Genomic DNA, 22,267 nt, shown 5'->3' on the forward strand with positions numbered 1-22,267 from the left:
ATTCTAACCCTGCTTCGTTTCACACTGCATGCGTTTGGCACCACAATGCGGGTTAACCCCCCAAAAGCGGTGCTAAACCTGCTTTCAAGCTGGTTGACTAAATTACAAGTGTAAAACGATCCTTAACTTAAGTGCAGTGTGAAAAGCCCTAATGAGTCACTTCAGTGAAAATAAATCTGTAGCAGAACTGAGGTGAACACAGATCCTTATTCATTTAAGCTATTTTATTTTTAATCTCTTATTTCTAAAGAGAGTTAATTACTCTTCTTGTTTTTGAAAGTGTTTATTGCTGCTGTATTTTACAGTTTGATTGATGGAGAATTTGCTGAACCCAGCTGTGTGTCTATGAAGAGTGATCGATCAATGGGAAATCCACTTAAGTTCAGTTTAGGAGATTCTGGTACAGATGTGAGGTGATGACAAATACACAACACATTCATCTATGTGTTTACTGTTGTGTATTACACATGAATGTCTCATAAATACATAACATATTGTTAAATTACAGAAACACAACAGATGAATCAAAGTTCATCAAAGGGAAGAAGATGGATTCTGTTTTTCAGGTAGGATTGTTTGTGTTAGTTTATGTCTTGTAGGAGGTGTAAATGAATTCATATAAATTCTTGCACTAACATAAACATCATAAAACTTTATCAAATCATAACATAATCTCAATTAAAAAAATTCAAAATAATAAGGATATAAAATGATTATGGCTCAGTGGGTTGTATTGTTGCAAGTTCGAGCCTCAGCTGGATGTTATCTTTTTTATGATCTTGTTGCCACATTATGTGTTGCTGTGGTTATGCTTCTGACTAGCTATCTCTGCGTCCGAAGTTAACTTCTGGTCTGTTCTTGTTTATCGGTCTGGCTAGTGACTAAACTGACCTCTAACAAATACCTTTTCTAAAAAAAATTTGGTTTCAGAAAGACAAATAGAGACAAGGAGAATGTATCACAACTGTGCAGACTTGGCAGCCAAGCAAGAATTTAAGGATCTGTTAACATTGTATAGATTAATATGTAATTTACTGGATATTTATTTAGCTTGTTATCAGAAATTATCTACTCTAGAAGTTTGGGCCACAAAAGCAGTTTGTTATGACAATAAAACAGTTGAGTTCCCTTTTAATACGGTTCACTTCGCATTGCGTCAGTTGCTGACACTATGGGGGAAACTCCTGTTTACTCTGTGACTGAAGCCTATTGGTTAATGTCTGTAAGAGTTACAGACCAATGGTGTTTGAACTCGCGAAAGGGCAGGGCTTACGCTCTATATAAGTGGGTAGAATCGCCATCTCGCTTACCTTTATCTCCTTCAGCGCGATCCTCTCGCTGCTCCAAGACAAAGAAGCCTTTCCTGCTCGCTGTCAATATAAGCCCTACAGCAGAACCCAGGCCTAGCATCTTCCCCTGCCGCTTTCCAGCTGAGAACTGAAGATAGCCTTCGCTTGCTGTGGCGCAAGCCCTGTGCAGCGGACACATGCCTGAAGAGGTCTCCCCTGCGGCCGTCCGGTTAGATCAATATTTTTTATATAAAGCTATAAGAGCAAGGCGCTGTTGTAATAGCGTCCGGATAACGGCTCAAGTAAGCAACTTTCCCCCTATGAATTTACCTCCGAGTGTGTCGCCGGTCTGGGACCTCCCACGCCGGAACTACTCCCATGATGCACGGCTGTTCTATCTATGTTATGTGCTCCCCTGCTGTTCCTCTCGCGCTGACGCCGGATTTCCACCGACTGCGGAGCGGCTGCAGATCAGCTCCGCTGCGTAACGGCTCCGCACTCCGCCAATACCCACCAGTTCCGTATTGGTTGCAGAGCGGCTGCGTGCTGAAGTGACGAGGACATATGAGGTCTCGCAAATTCACGTGATGATCGCGCGATACCTAGTTCTCTCTCCGCCAATTATGACTTGAATTATGACGTTTTTACCAACCAGCCCAGATCACAACACGAGATCTCGCGTAGAAAGAGCAGTACATCAAATCCATCCAAAATTCAAAAAATAAGAAAGCTGCTAAAAGCATTTATTTATGCTCTATCTTTAATGTATTTATTATACCATATACTTTACCATTTAACTCCCCCTGTCTCTGTTATTGTCTATTATTTGTTGTTTCTATATTAATGACTTTGTAATGTTTGTATTGCAAAGATTTAATAAAGGAAAAAACACGAGATCTCGCAAATTCAGGTATGATCACGCGATAAAGTCATGGCTCCGCCCTGCGGAGCTGTCCGGCATCCGTCAAAAATAGAAGCTCTGCGTATTTGTGCCGGAGGGCTGCGGATGGCCGGAGCTGTGACGGATTCGGAGCGCAGTCAGTGGAAATACACACTTTGACTTGAATGGAAACCGATTGACTCTGCCGCCGTTCCGCAGCGGTTTCGCAGCCTTTCCGCAGTCGGTGGAAATTGGGGGTGATATGAGCAAACGGCAAGCCGTAACAATAAGATAGATGCATAAGACAAGCACACACGGCTGGTCCTGCACCTGTGTTCTGTCACAACGCAGCCGTTCATGCTTTACACTCATTGAGTCCCTCACTTCTCCCACATTCAGTGGCAAGGTCTCTTTCAGTGGCTCGGTGAGCTAGCACGATCCTATGAATTTCCCTCCAAGTGCGTCGCTGGTTGGAACCCGCTCATACGATGCATGGCTGTTCTATCTGTGTTATGTGCTCCCCTTGCTGTTTCTCTCTCGCTGAGATGAACAAGCAGCGAAGCTGTGAGACTAAGATAGATGCATAAGACAAGCACACACGGGCTGGTCCTGCCCCTGTTTTCTGTTACAACGCAGCTATTCATGCTCTACGCTCGTGGAGTCCCTCGCTCCTTTGTAATGTACTAGCTTTTGTTTCATGTGTAAAATCCCTGTAATTTCAGTGATTTTGGACATTTAAGGGGAATAGTTATAGTTACATATTTACAACCATAGACATCATATACCCACCACCTCAGTTTTAAACGAATGGCTCTTTGGAATGACATTAAATGGGACTTAGGCTGTTATAGTATGTTTAATTGCAGTTTTTTCCACATGTGCAGTTTGTTGTTCATGTTAAGCTGCAAATCATTTCACATTTACTTTTTCAAATGAAATAAAATTCATATAACTATTTCTGAACATAGCATTGCATTAGTTTTTGACTTGAAACAGTTGCATATTAAACTTAAATTTAGCTTATCCTTTAGGGCTGCAACAACGAATCGATTAAATCAATAAAAATCGATTACTAAAAGAGTTGGCAACGAATTTCATAATCTATTTGTTGTGTCGCGTGACGCAGAGACGTTTAATTAAAAAAAGAAAGAAAAACTTCAGTTAAGCACGGAGCGGAGTGAACACACTCGCACTGCGTCCTAAACCGCCTAATTCCATACTATATAGTAGGCAAAGAGTACAAGAAGTAGTGCTTTTCGCCTACTATATATTATAGAAGTATGCGGTTTGGGACGGAGCATCGGTCTCTCTCGTGCACTGTTGCTTGCAGAGTTCAGCCCCTCATATGCAGGGCGGAGAAATAACAGGGCGGTGGAGAAAATATAAAAAACAGCAAAGGTAGAGGAAAACCACGTCAGTGTTTTACTCCTCCCAAACGTAAGCCGGCAAAGAGGTAAACAAACAAAGACGACACGCTTATGCTTTATGGAGTGACGACAGCGAGTAAAAAAAGTTTCTAGAACGTATAAAAAACTCCAATGACAAACTCCAATGATATTAAACAAAGAAATAAAACGTTGTGAGAGAGAGTTGTATGAACGCTTTTCCCCGTCATGGACCTGTACGTTAAATCATCGCGCCGTCACTCTCCTGCTGTTCTGTACTGCGCGCTCCAGCTCATGCAGAGCAAGGAGACGCGTGCCCGGCCCAACATACAGTACAACATACAGTAAGTGCATTTTTTCAAAGCGAAGTAATGAATGGTGTATTTGCATTTTGCGCGGGAGTAGAAGACGCATTTTCACAAGACGCATGGCCAAATGTAAATGGAACAGTTTTAACAAATGAGATAGCTATCCAATCAGAGAAAACACATAAAGTCAAATATAAGGTACAAAGCTGTCACTGGGGCAGTACCCTTTATAAAAGGTCCTAATATGTACCATTTAGGTACAAATATGTATCTTTGAACTGCCAATATGTATTTTTGAAGTACTAATATGCACTATTTGGGTACAAAGGTGTACCTTTTTGGAAGGGTACTGTCCAGTGACAACTTTTGTACTTTTATTTCTGAGAGTGTACTCAAATACAATCTTTTTGATCCCATCAAGAGAGGCTTCTTGAAGGCAAAATGCATCATAAAAAAGTCTATATATTTGGCAGATGTAAAGCATACATGTGTATTTTTTGTGTTAGTCCATTTTAATTTTATTATTATTGAAACAGCTCAGGTATGTTCAAGGAGCAACATGTTTGTGCATTTTCTAAAGATTTTAGTTCTGTTTTGAATAAGGGGTTGGAAATGAATGCTTTTCTTGTTTTTTGTTTTTTATCCAATTCATCGATTAATCGAAGAAATAATTGACAGATTAATCTATTATTAAAATAATCGTTAGTTGCAGCCCTATTATCCTTCCTATTTTGTTGTTTTTTGGGGCGTTAGAGTGGGATTCTGTTAGGTGGTCCTCAGAAAAAAATTGGAAGATAAAGTTGTCCTTGTGCTGAAAAAGTTTGAGAAACACTGCTCTAGTGCCCCTCCCCCTCCTGGAGCAGCGCGATCTCATTCGGCGGCTCGATAGGGCGAGCACGCCATTATGGGAGCACTAAGAACACTTTATTATAGAGCCTTGCCTGGGTCTCTCTCACTCCGGTAGAGCTCATAATGCTTGTTCTGCCCTGACATTTCTCACTAGCTTAGACGAAATCAGAGGCAGAGCGAATTTGTTTGACAATATACTGAGCCCCGAACACCTCCCTTTATTCAGTCCTGTCCTATATCAGTGCGTTGAATATTGGTACATCAATTATATACCCCGGTTTTTCTGCCGTATTAATCAACCGCAGTACTGCAGGCCTCATGCCAGACTCCTTCTCTGCATAGACAAGTTAGAGTCTGACATCAAACCACCAAGACAGACTGCTCTGCTCTGTGAGCCCCTCAGATCACCGCCTGAAATGCCAGCTGTGTGGGTATAAGTGATGCCTCTGGCCTCATTCGCAGCATGGCCGCAGCGGCAGCAGAGAACAGAATGTCTTTCAATTCCTAGAGAGACGGCAGCCTCAGACCTTGTCATAGCTCCAAGCGTTTTGAATTCGCCCCCTCTCCGGACGTCCATTCAAAAGGCTTACAGCCAATCGGTTTATGACGTTTTTTTGGCCAGATGGCTGGTTTCTATCAGTGGATCTGAAAGACGCTCACACCTCCGCTCTGCTCCAACATTCGGAGAAATTAAGGGAAAATATCAACCTCCAAGTGAGTTTGCTACCTGCCACAATGAGTTTCGTTTTATGACGCTCGGGAAGCGAGCTTAACACCAGAGCGCGCTCACAGTCAGACGCGCGGCATCTCGTTTAAGGCAGGCTCACGTACCCCCCTAACGAGTCCTAAGAACTCTGAATCTGGTGGCATTCTGTTCATAAGTCCACTTCTAAGCAAAGGGCTGCATGAAGTGCTATCAATATGAGCTCGCCCGGCATCTGCTGTGAGTTGGACACACCTTGCAACAGCAACCAGCCTTCGGCGCATGGAATGCTCGTTTGTTTCATATCAATCACCTCCTACTGTACATGCAGTCCATTTAATGAGGTGATTTTAGCACTGCAGCATTCTCGACCGTGTTATCCGTGATTAATGAGGTCAGGCAAACTACGTTGGTTTCATTTGTAATCACTGAGACAGGCTGAGATCTCGCCTCCTGTACAAGCTGACGAGTCATCTCCTTTTATGAGCTCATTGCATCGCCTTTAAGCTATGTTTAATCAGAGTGATACGCATCTCGTGCTTAAACCACCACGATGCAAACATAATCTCCCATTACGGCGGGAGTGTGGAGACTGCATCCGAGAGGCACGACCTATGTAACGATGATACGATGACACTTTACAGCAGCTAGGACCCCTTTCATGAGGCATCCTTATGCAAAGTCTGATCTGTCCCTGTCTAGTGTATGGCGAAAAGTCTTGACCCCACAAATTGTGGTGTAGAACACTTTTCTCCTCACTACAGGAGCTTGTTGCATGGCAGCTCTCACCCCCTACACTAATATCTATGTGGCGGCGATAACAGCGAACCACGCTTTTATGGCCGGCCATTCTATTTAAATCACAAACCTGTTATTTCTCAGATGTGGAAGAACGAACCGTTCTGCCGCATATCATGGTTAGATCAGCTGTTCGTGAGCTTCGCAGATCACTCGCTAAGTATGCCGGTAACTAACAGCAGCTATTAAGATGTATTGGGCTATAGGGATTTCCATCTTGAAATTTGCAATGTGGCCGCTGGTCATCACAAGATATTCCTGTCCTGTCAGCTTAAACTCATACACGCGCATCACGGTGCACTCGCTGATTTCACCTGTATGCCGCCTGTATTGTTGTATTACACGTTTTCTATTTACATGTACATACTTCAGGCGCGCTCTGGGAACTCGCCGGCTTGTATACTACGAATGTTGCATCGCTGTGTGTCAATGGCTTCACCCGTATGCGTATCTTTATGGTGCTTTTACTCAGGCTTCAGCAGGAAGCTGTGTATAGACTGGTAAGCAGGCCACGTTCGGCGTCTCTCCAGTAAGGCACTTCAACCATTGTATATGCACGGCGTGATGGGATAAGGTTCCCACATACCGTCAGCAACTGACGCAATGCGAAGTGAACCGTATTGAAAGGGAACGATTAGGTTACTCACGTAACACTGGTTCCCTGAAATAACAGGAACGAGCATTGGGTAGCTGGCCGTGCTATAAACGTCGTCACCCAAGCTTTATTCGGCTCTGCACTTCAAGATGACGTTTCTACTCACTTATATAGAGTGTAAGCCCGACGACGGGTTCAAACAACTTACAGACGTTAAACAATAGGCTTCAGTCACGGAGTAAACTGGAGTTTCCCCCATAGCATCAGGAACTGACGCAATGCTTGTTCCTGTTATTTCAGTGAACCAGGGTTACGTGAGTAACCTAATCGTTTCTTTGGCCTGTGTCAGTTGTTGCTTGCTTTTGTTCATACATTTATGTGTCTCTGTCATGGTAAAGTTCATTGCTGACTTCTGGATTACTTTAATAAATGATTACTGCATTTGAATCTGTTTTCAGTCTGTTTTTCAGTCTGCCTATCTGCCCAACATTACACAAACATAATAAAGATACATTTATTTCATTTATAAAGATTAGTTTGACACACATAATGAAACTGAGGAGCTGATGAACTTTACCATGACAGAGACACATGCATGTACACAACAACAAACAAAAGCAAACCACAACTGACAAGATCAATTCCCTATCCCCTATCTCTGTTTCAGGTAAAAAAAAATCCAGACAAAGATAGCACAAAGACAGTGATCAAGCTAAATAGGATATATATGCTTTTATGAAACAATAATAACAAATAAGAGACTTGAAGCCAGATTTACTTAACAGGACAAATTAGCGCAAGAGCGCAATTCCAAAAAATCCAAATGGGATTGGTAATATCTGTGAGTTATTTACTAAAAAGCGCAAATTAAATAACACAGGCGCAACAGCTGATTTTCATAATGATCAATGCAATCTACTAAGAGCAGCACAAATGAGGTCAGGGTTGCAAATAAGCAGATGAGGTGCGGGTGATCTACTAATGCCTGATGCGCTTGAGTTCAACACCACCGACATCACAGCATCCCCCAAAAAATGAAGTTTAGAATAAGTCTGGTATTGTGTGACTTCTAGTGACTCCTCTTTTATTTACCTCAGCAAATAAAAAATAACATGGCTTGGCAAACTTTTTTTGTTCCTCTGGCATTTCAAATAAACTGACGTTAAAACAATCCTCTGCATTGTATCGCGCATTCTCTGCTCTTTGTGATGCCTCTTTTTTTAATAATAATTGCAGTAATTTCAAGGGCAAAGTAATTTATCTCTTTCACCGCCAGCGTTTTTAAAAAAAGTTGCCAGCCAGCGCCAGCGTTTTTCATGATTTTCACCAAAGTTTAATGCCTTCCAGAAAATTTTCTTCTTTAAATATATAAACATACAATATACCAAATGAAAGAACAGACCCTCTGCTTTCAAACAAAAAAAAACGTTTCATCCTACCTTTAGTGGTTCTTTTGCAATCAGCTTTTGAATATGGGTAGGTTTCTGCAAAAACACCACATTTTGAGCAAAAAGCAGAGATAATTCCATTTTTGTGACAGACTTTTCATAGAGATCCCATTCAGAGCGATCTTTAAAACAGACATGGACATGGAACCGCTTGCCATAGGCCAATATTTCCGGGTTTAAAAAGTTGCGGAAGGGGCCACCTGGTGGATAATAGCGGTATTGCGGAAAGACGGAAAATCTCGTCATTGGCGGGGAAGCGTTTTCTCTTAATTGACGAGATATCTCGTCAATGGCGGGGAAAGAGTTAAGAAGTTAACAATATAATCAAAATAGAAATGAAGGTCAGTGGGACATTTTCAGTTTATTTGGAAACAAACCCTATACAAAAAATTCATGTGGCTCATGTTACCTTATAACTATATGTCCAAAAAGTGTGAATGTTTTTCCACTTCATAGTTTTGAACTGATGAGAGGGATGCAGACCTGTAAGAGAGTTATAAACAGCTGTTAGCATAAATTGTAAACTACTTACTTCAGGAATATATCCTCCTTCAGTGCGTCTTCCATTGTTCTTCTTCTTAGGTAACGTTAAAGATAAACACTTCTTTTCCTCAATGTCCAGACATAAATCTTCCTCACGTGTGTGTATAAAGTTTATCATCCAAACATGCGGTAAAGTCTTTAAATCTAATAAAACTTTACGCTTTGATTGTCAATGTTTGAACTGTTCGTCTGTTCATTACCATGTGAACAGCACCACCTGTGGGCGTGACCGCATTAGAGATAATGAAGTCAGCCTGGAAAAACTGTACTCTCTTTACTTCAATGCAGATTATATAAACAGGCATTATTTGTTTTCGGTTATAATTAGCTTGTTAAAAAGTAGACATTTCAGGCTTTCTTTAGATATATATATATCATGTTTGTATGACGAGTACTCGCGGAGTTTCAATTAATTTTTTTAACGTGTTTTGAGAGACAGCTGGCGGAGACAGAGAGCACCCTGTTTATTTTCTTTATTTGACAAAAACACAAAGATTTGTTGTTATTGTGAATGTACACAAATTAAAGAAGACCCTTCACAGTTTCAAATGATGTCAAACATGTTAACTGTATGATTATTAACTCTTTCCCCGCCATTGACGAGATATCTTGTCAATTAAGAGAAAACGCTTCCCCGCCAATGACGAGATTTTCCGTCTTTCCGCAATACCGCTATTATCCACCAGGTGGCGCCCTTCCGCAACTTTTTAAAACTGGAAGTATTGCCCTATGGCAAACTGCTGCATGTCCGTGTCTGTTTTAAAGATCGCTCTGAATGGGATCTCTATGAAAAGTCCGTCACAAAAATGGAATTATTTTTGCTTTTTGCTCAAAATATGGTGTTTTTGCAAAAACCTACCCATATTCAAAAGCTGATTGCAAAAGAATCACTAAAGGTAGGATGAAACGGTTTTTTTTGTTTGAAAGCAGAGGGTCTGTTCTTTCATTTGGTATATTGTATGTTTATATATTTTAAGAAGAACATTTTCTGGAAGGCATTAAACTTTGGTGAAAATCATGAAAAACACTGGCGCTGGCTGGCAACCTTTTTTTTAAAAAGGCTGGCGGTGAAAGAGTTAATGATGAAGTATGTAGATAGGCAGACTATAACAGAGAATGCCCGATCCCCTTTCGCCTTCTTTTTGGATTTTGGAACAGCCAGCAACAGATGATTTGTAGATCTTAAAGGTATTGTCGGTGTTTAGAACTCTTGGATGTTTGAAATATAGTTTGTGGACATATTATGTAGTGCTTTAAAAACTATTGTTAAAATTTTAAACTCTATTCAAAACTTGACTGGTAGCAAATGGAGCGAAGATAGCATTGGGGTTGATGTGCTCTCTTTTTTTAGTCCCTGTCAGTTGCCTAGTGGCAGCATTTTGCACTAACTGTAGACATTGTAATTGCCGCTAACAGATCCCCACATAAAGCGTATTACAATAGTCCAGTCTAGAGGTGATAAAAGCATGAACCACCACCTCTAGGTCTTTAAAACTCAGAAGAGGTTTTAGTTTTGAAATCATTCTCAGTTGATAAAAACCACTTTGTACCACCATGTTTATTTGTTTCTCAAAGCTAAAGGAGTGATCAAAAATGACATCAATATTTCTTAGTGCCTTCACTCTCATGTCTAAAGGGACTAGGGCCCTTGTTATTTTCTCTTTTGCTTTCTGTGGGCCAAAAATTGAGATTTCAGACTTTTTATCGTTTAACTGCAGAAAATTGTTTGCCAACCAAATTTGAACCTCCTCTAAACATGTCAGGAGGGATTGCAGAGATGTTTTCTCCTCATTTTTTGAGCTTTAATATAATTCGTAGTATCATCAGCATGTGGTTTGAAATATCATGATGTTGACATATGAAGCCCAGAGGGCGCATGTATAAGGCAAACAATGTGGAGCTCAAAATAGAGCCCTGGGGGAGGCCATATTTTAAAGTTGCCACAAGAGAAGAGACGTTTTCAACATTCCCATAAAAAGATCTGTCCTCAAAATATGAATGGACGCTCTGGCTCCCGGTATACATTCGACTATGGTGGCTGGTGCCTCTAATTCCACGTTCCTGAGAATAGAATCACCTATAACCAGGGCACTTGTAACAGATGTCTCAGCTGGTGTGCTGCTAAGGGAGGAATAATCTGTTAGATATAATCACAGGAGCATGTGGTGGGTGCCGAATACGACCATGCCGCCTGACAGTCACCCAGTTAGTCTGCCGCCTTGACTCTGTGTCAGAACAGAGCCATGTGCATTACCCTTAACACAAGGTGCATCTGAAACAGTGTCTGTAACTGTGACATTAACAGTCTTACCCTACAGTCACATTAGCTACAAAAGTGAACGACACCGAGCGACACACACTCGCTTGATGGGCGTTCCTTGGCTAGTTTCCAAAAGCGGTATCAAAAGTCACTTTAGAGGTATTGTTAAGTTACAAGAACGGTGTTTTTGGATTTAAAAGTATTTACTTCTCGATAAAAGTAACAAAATATATGAGATAAAATGCCAAACTTATCAGATATATACATAAATACGCATTTTCCGCCATCTTGAATTATTTTCTCAGACTCGACCACAGACCTACGTCACGCTGCTCCTTCACTCCGATTGGCAGTCGCTTTGTCGCGTCGCTCAGCATTTGCATAAAATAGCCTGCTTGTCTATTTTGGCCCCGCCTTGCTCGCGCAGTGGCGAGCTCGTCGCTTGTCGCTGGCAAACGGCCACTTCCATTGAAAATGAATGGTAGCCTGCCGCTCTGTCTCTGTCGCTTGTAGCTAATGTGACTGGGGGGTTACTGTCCTCAACTACCATTCAGATGCCCGCTTCCAGTTCTGCAACCTTCTTCGTCAGCCTTACTACTAAAGCCCTCTTTGCTGATGGAAGAAGCCAAACTATACATGTGGCATAAAATGCAATTTACATTTACATTTATTCATTTAGCTGACGCCTTTATCCAAAGCGACTTACAATTGCTACTCCTCAGCTTCACACTCTGGTGAGCTTAGGTCTGAAAAACATACATGGGATGAATACGCCATTTGATCGTCAGGAAAAGCAGATTCACACGTAACAGACGGAATGCAAATTCTAATGTTATCCAGCACTGTTTGGTGATGCTAGCAGGCTAAATGCTAAGGCTGGGTGTTACTTGAAATAAATCGTTGCACTTAGTAATACTAAACAATAAAATCAAGGTAGAGTATTCCTGAGATAAGCTAATAAGTTATAATAAATAGATCAAGATAGTAAAAAGAGAGGATTTAGATGAAAAACCCAACAGAGCTCCAAGCTTAGATCATGCAGCAGCGTTCAGCAGATCATGCAACACTGCCCAATGTGAATGTGGCGGAAAAATGAAAAATAAAATTCAGATTGGCACAAAATGTGTTTCCCAATCCTGGTCCTCGGGCACCCCCTCCCAGAAAGTTTTAGATGTCTCCTTATTTAACACACCTGATTTAACTCTTCCAGGACGGCCAAAAACCTGGGAGTGGTCATTGATGATCGGCTTAGCTTCACGGAGCATGTTCCCAGCACCGCTCGCTCTTGTAGATTCTCTACAATATTAGGAAAATTAGATCTTTCCTAAATGAGCACGCTACACAGGTCCTGGTCCAAGCTCTTGTCCTGTCCTGCACGACCAAACCCCTATAGATGATTCAGAAAACAGCAACAAGAGTGGTCTTCAATGAGCCAAAGAGGGCGCACGTCACTGCTCTCTTTGTCAAGTTACACTGGCTTCCTATAGCAGCTCGCATCAAATTTAAGGCTCTGCTCCTGGCTTTTAAAACCACCACTGGGTCAGCACCCCCTTACCTTCGCTTACTTATAGAGCCTTATGTGCCCTCTCGATCACTGCGCTCTGCCACCGAGCGACGACTTGTGGTGCCATCTCAAAAAGGGAAGAAAACACTAGCGCATACCTTCTCAGGGACTGTTCCACAACTGTGGATTGATCTGCCGGTCGTGACACGATCTGCTGACACTGTAGCTGTCTTTAAGACTTGGCTAAAAACCCATCTCTTCCGCCATTACCTCACTTCCTAATTACAGACTACTATCTTTCTTTACTTACCTTTCTCTTGTAGCGAATGGAGGGGTCACGGAATAGTGTTGTTTAAAACAACCAATCATCATTCTGATAATGATAAGTTATTCATTAATAATTACAATTATTTATGTTGATATTTTCCTCCACAACCCTGTTAAGGAAAATTATTGTGTATCACAATTCCAATTCGGGGAATTGTTCATTTAGCTCAAATGCAAATACATGCAATTAATCGTCATTAACTATATATATTTTGTAGGTTTTAGCAGAACGAATCGTAACAATTAATTGATTAATTCGCCAGTGAATATATATCTAAAATTGTACATAAATTCTGGGGAACCTTGAGCGTGAGGTAGCATTGATCGAAAGTTTAAGTGACTTTGAATTTAATCAGAACTCAGAAGGCATCCATGGATAAACAATCACATTTAATTGACTACTCTACTGGGATTATATGCGACATAGACAATGGACAAACAGGAACATTTAACATGAAATAAAGAGAGAGAGAGAGAGAGAGAGAGAGAGAGAGAGTTGCATAAATTACATTCATCTTTCTTAACCGACTTAAACGCAGCTATATTCTAAGATATAGGATACTTGCATGTCTGTGGAAGAACAGACCAGGTTGTCGGTGTGCGAACCCAAGCGTTCAGTCCATTTAAAGAGTTGTTCCGAAAGGTTAAGATGTGAATTGGGGGTTTTCTGATCGTTAAAAATCCATTCTTGGTCAAAAACTCGGCTGAGTTTGGCCTAAAACTCACTTGTAGAAGAGCTCACTTGTAGAAGAGATGATGAAAGGACTCAACTGAACTTAACTGATGAGATAAAGTTTTTGCCAGTATTTATCCTTTGAGGAGGCCAGGCCATCCAAGTTTGAATCGACCAATCAGGGCTGAGCAGGGGAGAGTTGTTTGTCCCCTTAACTGATAATTTTGCATATTTATGCCTCTAGGTTCCCTTTGCAAAATATCAGTCCAGATCATTGAATAAATAGAATAAATTGTTCTATCGTCATACCATATTTATCAATAAAGAGGAAATTGAAAGGTGAACAGTTTGATACCCAATATGAATGGTTTTAAACAAGTATTACGTTGTGATTCATCCCAATGTATTAATAACAAACAAAGAATCTCTATTTGTCAGAGGTAATCTAGACTTAGTCATAGAAACACAAATGTACATGAGAATACAAGTTATTTAAAAAGCAGTTTAGAAAAGAGGGAACCAACATACATCAAACATGCATAAATGTGTTTACAGACAAGATCTCTTAAGAGTTGGTCATATGGTCTCAACGACATTCTTTGCAGAAGGTCTCTGCAGGGCGGTACTTTAGGGCAATTCACACCTCCTTATCAGCTCTCTGTTGAGCTTCAAAAGGTGCCATAAAATGTCCCACTGAGACAGTTGGGGTCTCTTTGATGTAGGAATCCAGAAACTAATCAGGCATGGGGGGCATAACACATATTATCATATTTACTCAGCTTTTCTGCAATCCAAGTATCAGATTTGATCCGGTTCTGGCAATACAGCCAGATGCTACGTATTCCCCCCTTTTGCTAATGAAATTCGGATGTAATATTCGTTGGCAATGGTCAGTTTGATCATGATGATGGGATTGCCGATGTTTCGTTATGTTAGCTTGGTTACCTTGCTTTCCTTCCATCCTGCATGACAGCCAACGGAGAGCAGCTGTACACCTGTTCGCTGTATGTTGCATCACATCAGCTAGGGTGTGTCCTATCTCTGTATGGATGCATAGCACAGTGTCAGCAAGATTCTTACTTGGGACAGCAGGTGCAAAGAGCTTAAAGGGTACCTGAGCAGGTGCCTGTGGGTTGGTGTAACGAAAGACCCCCCTTTCGCGATCTCAGTCAGATGTGGCTCTAGTTTTCGGGTGGCAGGCAAGACATTGTTAGTAATATCTGGGCATAAGTATAATACCAAAGCTTGTCCCTCACGTCATGTTACTCTCGTAGATATGCTGGGCGTACTCTGCCTGTGGTCCTTCAGGACTCACTGGGAGCTGTTGCTGGGTGAAGCAAATGTTGTGGTCCAGCACCTGTTTAATCCATTGAGGTACTGGTGAGTGGTGTGGAGGTGACAAGGTTGGAGTCTCTTGGTTGGTGTGGCAGGTGTCATATCAGTTTCAAATGTCACTTAGTCTTCACAGACATGTTTCTAGCCACATCTAGGCCACATCCGTCCGAGAACAATGATTTTAGACCTGTAGCATTGACACCAATAATAATGAAATGCTTTGAAAAGTATATGGTGTCCTTATTAAAAAGTGAAGTAATGTCAAATTTAGATCCATGGCAGTTTGCGTACAGACAGGGCAGGAGCACGGATGATGCTATAGGAAGTATCACACATTTAGTATCTAAACATTTGGATGATTCAAAGGCATATGCACGCCTACTTTTTATTGATTTTAGCTCAGCTTTTAATACTTTGCAACCGTATTTATTATTGGAGAAATTAAAACAGATGGATGTAAATCCCTTTATTATTAAATGGTATTTTTCTTTTTTAACAAATAGAACTCAACAGGTTAAGGTTAATAAGAAGATCTCTGATTCTCATGATATTAGTACAGGAGCCCCACAAGGGTGTGTGAGTTCCCCATTTCTCTTTACATTGTACACAAACAGTTGTGTGAGGAATAACAGTAACAACTATATTGTGAAATTTAGCGATGATACTGCAATTCTGAGTTTATTATATAAAGATCAAGACATTTCGTCTTACTGCTCTGAGATTAGCCAGTTTATAGAGTGGTGTGATGACAATCATCTGATTGTAAATGTGAAGAAAACTGAGGAGATGATATTTGACCCAAAGTCAATCGGAAACCATAGCCCTATACGTATTCATGAAGTTCCTGTTGCACAAGTGTCCTCATATAAATATCTTGGCATTTATATTGATTGTTCTCTTACATGGCAGATCCATATAGACACCCTGTGCAGTCGGTTACAACAAAGAATGTACTTTTTGAGAAGGCTTAGACTTTATGGTGTCAGCAGTAAGATCATGATGCTGTTTTATCAGGCTGTATTGGAGAATGTGATCAGTTATGGAATACATATTTGGTATGGGAATTTAACGGTACATCTGAAATCTAGGCTTGGGCGTCTTGTTCATACGACTATGAAGATCATGGGCAGAACAGAACCTGCTTATCTCCAGACTCTTTATGAAAAATCTATGTTGAGAGAAGCAAATAAGATTCTGTACGATACAACGCATATCTTGCACTCTGAGTTTGTGATGCTGCCATCAGGGAGAAGATTGAGAATGCCCAGCTGTAGATTAAATCGGTATAAGAATTCATTTATCCCTTCAGCTGTTAAGTTATTAAATAATATAAAGTAGGAATCATGATTTGCACTCGGTTTTTTTTAATTTATTTATTTATTTATTTATTTTTTGTACATGTGTATTTTTCTTTATGGTTGTTATGTAATGTGTTTGTTTGTGTTATGTTTGGTAGTGCAGTGGTTGCATTTGTGTGCCCAAGATAAATTTCCCATTGGGACAATAAAGTATACCTTACCTTACCTTACCTTAGCTGACCACTGTTTGGTTGGTTTGTTTCACTTGGCCGGATAAGATTGGTTGGAGCATGGAGTCAAATTTGTGAGCCTGGGTTTCCAAATCTTCTGCCCAACCTCCGCCATGAATTGGGTGCACCTGTTGCGTGCACCTGTTCTGTGCACTTGTTTACTGCTGGCGGTCTGGACCTGGAGAACAGTGGGTAGTATGTGGTGATGCTGTGTCTGTGTTGTTGAGTGCTAGATGGAACTCTACCCGCTTGGTGAATTTTCAAATGAGAATAAAAGTCTTTACTGCTCCTTGTTGACCTTCGCACAGGTCATACACAGTCTATCTTGAGGTCCGACCATGAGAGAGTGGTTGCTCTGCATTGTGATGGAGCTGTGTGGTTTGGAATTTGGAGATGTACCAAACCAATTCTGATGCATTCTGTCACTGTTGCTGCTTGCCGGCTGGGACGCCACTTGTACTGTGTCTTGTTAGTGGCTCTGCTGCCATGTCGACTGGCGCATGGCGCGCTGTGGGCTTACATCTCCTGACCCCCCCTTGTTGGCAATGGGGAGCCACAAGCTGTGGCGCTGTGGGCTCATCAGGGACAATGTAGAGAGTGTTATGTTTCAGGTGCAACATGTATGTGACATCACTAAGTTGTTGTGGGCTCAGTGTGGAAGCAAGGTCGGACGTCATGACAGGGCAGGTGGTGGGGTTTAGAGGAGGTTTTCAGCATTGCTTGGTGTGTGGTGTAGGAGACCTAATGAGCGATGTGTGTGGAGACAGTGTGAGAGTTCGTGATGCAGGTGTTGCGGTGGTGAAAGTTTTTAGCTGTTGTTAGCTAAGCAATGCTGGGGTTGGGTGGGTGGTTTCGCTGATGACCACTGGATAGAACAGGTGTTGATGCTCGGCTGGCTCATTGTTCATAGTCCTAGACTCCTTCTGTTTCTAGCAAGGGCACTGGCGTCATGATTTCATGTGTGTGCGGGTGAAAAGTTCTTTGGTGTAATTCTTGTGAGCCGATTCAATTTGAAGAATGAAAAGAAGATCTGTCTTGTGCTGTGATGTCTTTGGGGCCCGGCAGTGAGTTTTGCAGTGGGCCAGGTTTGCTTAGCCACGTGTCATCCGCTCTGGGCGCACAGTGTCTCAGCGTTGCATCCTTGGAGAGCCGTCGAACACATGGCTTTGTGTGGGTTGGCTTGCTGTGTGGATGTTGGCTGTTGGGAAACATCACAGGTTTCTGACATGTTTCTGTGATCTCATTCCGTGCTCCATTGTGAGTGGAGACTTGCTGGATGGCTCGTGTAGTGTAGAGCGGGGCTCTCTTTTCACCCAAATGTCTCAGTTCTGGTGGGGGCAGTGTTTAGCTAGTTTGAGCACCCCCCTTTGTTCTGCACTGGCTGTGGTGGCTGATTGGTGTGGCCTGAATGCAATTGGATTGAGGTAATGTGGTGTTATGTGGTGTTTGTGAACATAAGTTACATTACCTCTGCATCATTGTCTTTGTAATGAGCAAGGCACTAGTGGTTGTTATCCGGTGCAGAGTGTGGTCCATCTTTTAAGAGTGATCATCCACTGTCATGCTCTTTAAAAAGGCCATTGTTCAAAGTCTTTGGCAAGTGTTCATGCCTTTGCGCAAGATGAATCTTGCATGTGGTGACAGTCCAGTGAGGGGGCGTGGCCTTCAGTGGTGAGGCTAAGCATCACACATTTCCATGAAGGTGTGTGGTTGAGTCTGTCTGGGCCGTAGGCCTCTGGTGTGACCTGGTTTGACAAGGATTCTTGACAGGACCCCTGTGGTGTGGTCTGTGATAACCAGGAAGTAGCAGGTTCAACAACAAATCATCTTGCTTCATGTTCAGAGCACAAAAATGTCCTTTACAGTTACCACGGTTGACAGGCAATAGTCCAACAGCACTTGACAGCAAAGGAAGAAAATGTCTGGTGTGTTGCTCGTGAGAGTGTGTGAGCAGTGTGAGCTGGGCTTTAGCCATGGTCTTGGCAGTGCATTTCAAACAACTGGTTGACTGGAAATTAAAAGCTCTCATGCTTAGGCCCGAATTCTTGAATGTTTAAAGTTATAGGGCTCAGAATGTGTCAGCAGGTTCCTGCTGATGGGTGAGAGTGTGTTGTGCACAGGATGTGCAATATTCATGGAGCTGTTAGTCAATTTGTTCCAGTCTTACCTCAGTTTGGCCTGTTCTGGTGGCTCAGTGAAATGCAGTCTGGATGCCATGGTCGCTTGATGTCGAGCTGAGTGCCTCACATGTAGCTTCACTGTTCTGCTTTCAGGATAGGTTTCCTTCAGAGTGTTGAAGTAGATTTCTCCGATTACTTTTTGGGCTTGTTGCTTTGGCCGATGTTTGGCTGTTTCTGGCTGACGATGACACTCTTTGACTCTCTTCTGAAGGGCTTGGCGCTGTGGTGCGGTGTACACCCTCCAGAGTCAATTCTGGGTGATGGTCAGAAACAAAAGCATTAACATTCTTTTTTGGAAGCAGCCCTTCCTGTCAGTATGCTCTGCTTCTGTCTGGTTGTTATTGTGCAGACAGGCAGAGTACTGACTCTTGTAGTGACTCATGTTGAAATGCAGCAGATCTTAGAAGGAAGAAAGTTCTGAAGTGTTTCTGCGTTCTCACTCTTAGTTCGCACGGTGATGCAGGTCTGCTCATCAGAGTTGTAAGTGTGGATTCACTACAGTGGTTCAGTCTGTAGGAACGCCAAAATGACTGAGAAATGTTAACAGCAAGATATTATAAAACTGTATTACTGGTCAATTATTACTCTTCTGCAACTTATACCAATGACGAAATAAGTGCAGTTATAATACCAAAATATGTGGGAGACCATTGCTAGAATATAAATATATTGAATTGCAATATGTAGCTTTTTAGTATTAACACTACATCAAAACTAACTAACAGATTTGTAAATGAAAAGGAAACAGTTTCGACTTAAAGGAGCATTTCACCCGTAGTAACATTAATCTTTATTGAAAGTGTGTTATATTTGTAGGTGAAATGTAACATACATTTAGAATTTGGTGTCTATTTGACAGAGAAAAAGGGTGTTTGTAGTCTCACTCCCTCAACAAAGATATTGGACTTCCTTCTTTCAATGATGCAAAATGATGATTTTTACATCATTGAAAGAAGGAAGTGCAACACTGAAATCTGTATTTCTCCTGTCTCAGCGGCAACTGAGGAAATGATGCATGGCCATTAAAAAACATGACTGGGGTTCTAACTATACAAAGTTTAATGCAAATGGGTGAAGTGTTCCTTTAAAGTTACAATTGAAATGGTTACACTATAAATGCATGAAATGTTACTTAATACAAACAATTAACTGTTTCCAGTGTATGTGAGATATTATCTAATTAGATAGAGAACAGAGAAAGAAAGAAAGTTTAGAAGAAAGAGAATCACCATTGAGAACTGGAATCTTGGCCTAATGGCCTGAACCCAAGAACTCAGGTGAAGAAGAAAAGCAAAGGGGAGAAGGCAAAAGCCTAGAGCTCACGAAAACCAAGACCTTTATTCTCTATCCCCACTGTACTGGATAAACAGCTGTTACAATAGTCTTTGATCACTATCAGTAAGCACAGGAATGCAGATGGTACAGGATGGAAAAGGGGGTTGTGAAAAAGTAATAAATTGTTATATTTTTAATCTTTCATTTGCTTAAACAATGATGGAAACTGAGCTAGTGTCTGATTGTTTATCATTAATAATAAAATTCAACCTATAAGAGAGAGATGAGATGATGAAGCCTTTATTGTCATTGTACTTTACAATACAACAAAATTACATCCATCAACCTGCAGGGGTGCAAACTTGTCACCTTTCAGCGAAATTCGCCATTTTTGATCCACAATAGGTCATTCTTGTGATTCGTCTAGATCCGATGAGTTACAGGGTAGCAGTAAATGAAATTATGAAAATCATGTCCAGCTATTGTAGTAACAATGTCAAATTACTAGCCAGTTTGGCGGGTTATGTTTTACAATTTACAGTCACCTCATTTGCTGCCGAAGTTTAAGCAGTCTGCAGATTGAGGGCACAGACTTAACTCGTAATATTTTCTCATTCGAGGTTACGTGCCCACATTACGTTGCTGTACGCGTGGTCATGAAAGCATAACATTTGTACACGCACCGCAGTGTGATGACTGGATTTGGAAATCAGGAAGCAAATGCAGTACTGAATGAAACACAGTTTATTTAAGACAGATGACACAGATGATATGGATGATATGATAGACAGACAAAGGCTGCGGTGACAAATCCTGGTGCTCGTGGGTGAAGTCAGGTGAACGGATGAAACCGGATACACAAACAGGCAGACCTTCACGCGAAGACGAGACCACAGGAACACACGAACACGATAACACAGGCAAGACATGTAGCGTAATCATCTGGCAGTGAGAAGAGAGAATGGGTGAGTATATATGCCGTCTCAATAACTACCACCAGCTGGAGCAAAGCAATCACGCGCACCTGCACTCACTCAGATCATTAGTGATCAGACACACACACGCATACTCCAGTCATACGACAACACAACACAGAAAGTCACGATGGACTTATCCTACCGTGACACGCAGTTTTAAATTAAGTGATTTTAAGCCGTTGAAAAACACAAACAACAGTGCTATATGCGCTATATACCTGTTTCTGTTTGAGAGCATTGTGCAAGCAGCGCATCCGCTTCTCATTGTGCTTGTAAGTATTTTTGCCGCTGCATTAAACTCTATGATTAGCCTTAAATACACACATGCGTAAGAATTCCCGGCTTTTGCAAGTGTCCTCATAAACACGACAATTTAGGGCTTAAGAGAAAGTAAACAGCAAAAAGAGAAAACGCCTGTGTAACAGTTTTTAGATTTGGACTTCGGTCTTAAAGGGGAAGTCGTGTTAATCAAACTCGTGTTAATCAAACAGCATTGAGAGAAAATATCTTTCTGCTCTTAACTAAATCACTTTTCTATTTTAAATAAGGTTTGTACGTCAAATTGTACACGAGTTTGATTCGAGTTGCTCGTTCAGGGTTCATATTCTGTATTAGAGCTATGACTGTGAACAGAAAATCAGAAAAAAAACTTACTATTTTAAACTTTAACTATTTGTTTATGTGTACTACTAAATAATAATAAAAATACAAATTTCTGTAACACTTTACAAAAAGGTTGTATTAGTTCACATTAGTAAATGCATTATGAACAAAAAATGAACATTATATTGTATATAAGCATTTATTAATTCTTGTTTATGTCATTACAGTAATTGATGTTAGTAATTGATGTTGCATTAACTAATGCTAACAATTTCAAATTTTATTTAAATTAAAATACTATATATATTTTGCACCCCTGAACCTGTCCATACATACAATACATAAAAAACAAGGTGGTAGACAGAACAGGTTGACAGGGCATTGAGAAGAAGTAAAGCATTACATGAGGGAGGATAGGTTAAAAAAACAAACCCCCAGACTATGCTTCAAAGGGAGTACAGTTTGGGAACAGGAAAAAAACACCTCAGCAACAAAAGCACATAGTACACCTTACAACATGAACAACATACAACTTGCACACATTAAGGGGGACTGGGGGTTGGAGATAGCCCAGCACAGGCAAGCAGCCATCCAGTCATGCAGCCATATTCGGCGTTAGTCACAGACCCGCCTGTCAGGCTGGGGGGTACAAAGCAGCGAAGGCGAGGGATGTGGGTACTGGGTGGTGATTGCATATATATATATGTGTGTGTGTGTGTAAGAGTTTGTGTGTGGGTAGGCCTGGAGAGAGTCGCTTCGCCTGACATCCAAATCTCGGTGCCTCAGTCTGCATGATGTCAAAGCGTT

General features: G+C 41.3%; 1 protein-coding gene across 1 annotated transcript in view; it reads left to right on the plus strand.

Annotated features, from left to right (window-relative positions):
* The first annotated feature begins 310 nt into the window (after positions 1 to 310).
* LOC135718130 (NACHT, LRR and PYD domains-containing protein 3-like) overlaps positions 311 to 22,267 on the plus strand; it is a 98,643-nt gene continuing 76,686 nt past the window's right edge. The window contains exons 1-2 of the mRNA XM_073816290.1: positions 311 to 413; positions 509 to 566. Coding sequence (XP_073672391.1) covers positions 346 to 413; positions 509 to 566 — 126 coding nt within the window. The 5' untranslated portion in view covers positions 311 to 345. The remainder of the gene's footprint in view (positions 414 to 508; positions 567 to 22,267) is intronic.

The sequence above is a fragment of the Paramisgurnus dabryanus genome, chromosome 11, assembly GCF_030506205.2.
Source record: "Paramisgurnus dabryanus chromosome 11, PD_genome_1.1, whole genome shotgun sequence".
Classification (NCBI taxonomy): Eukaryota; Metazoa; Chordata; class Actinopteri; order Cypriniformes; family Cobitidae; genus Paramisgurnus; species Paramisgurnus dabryanus.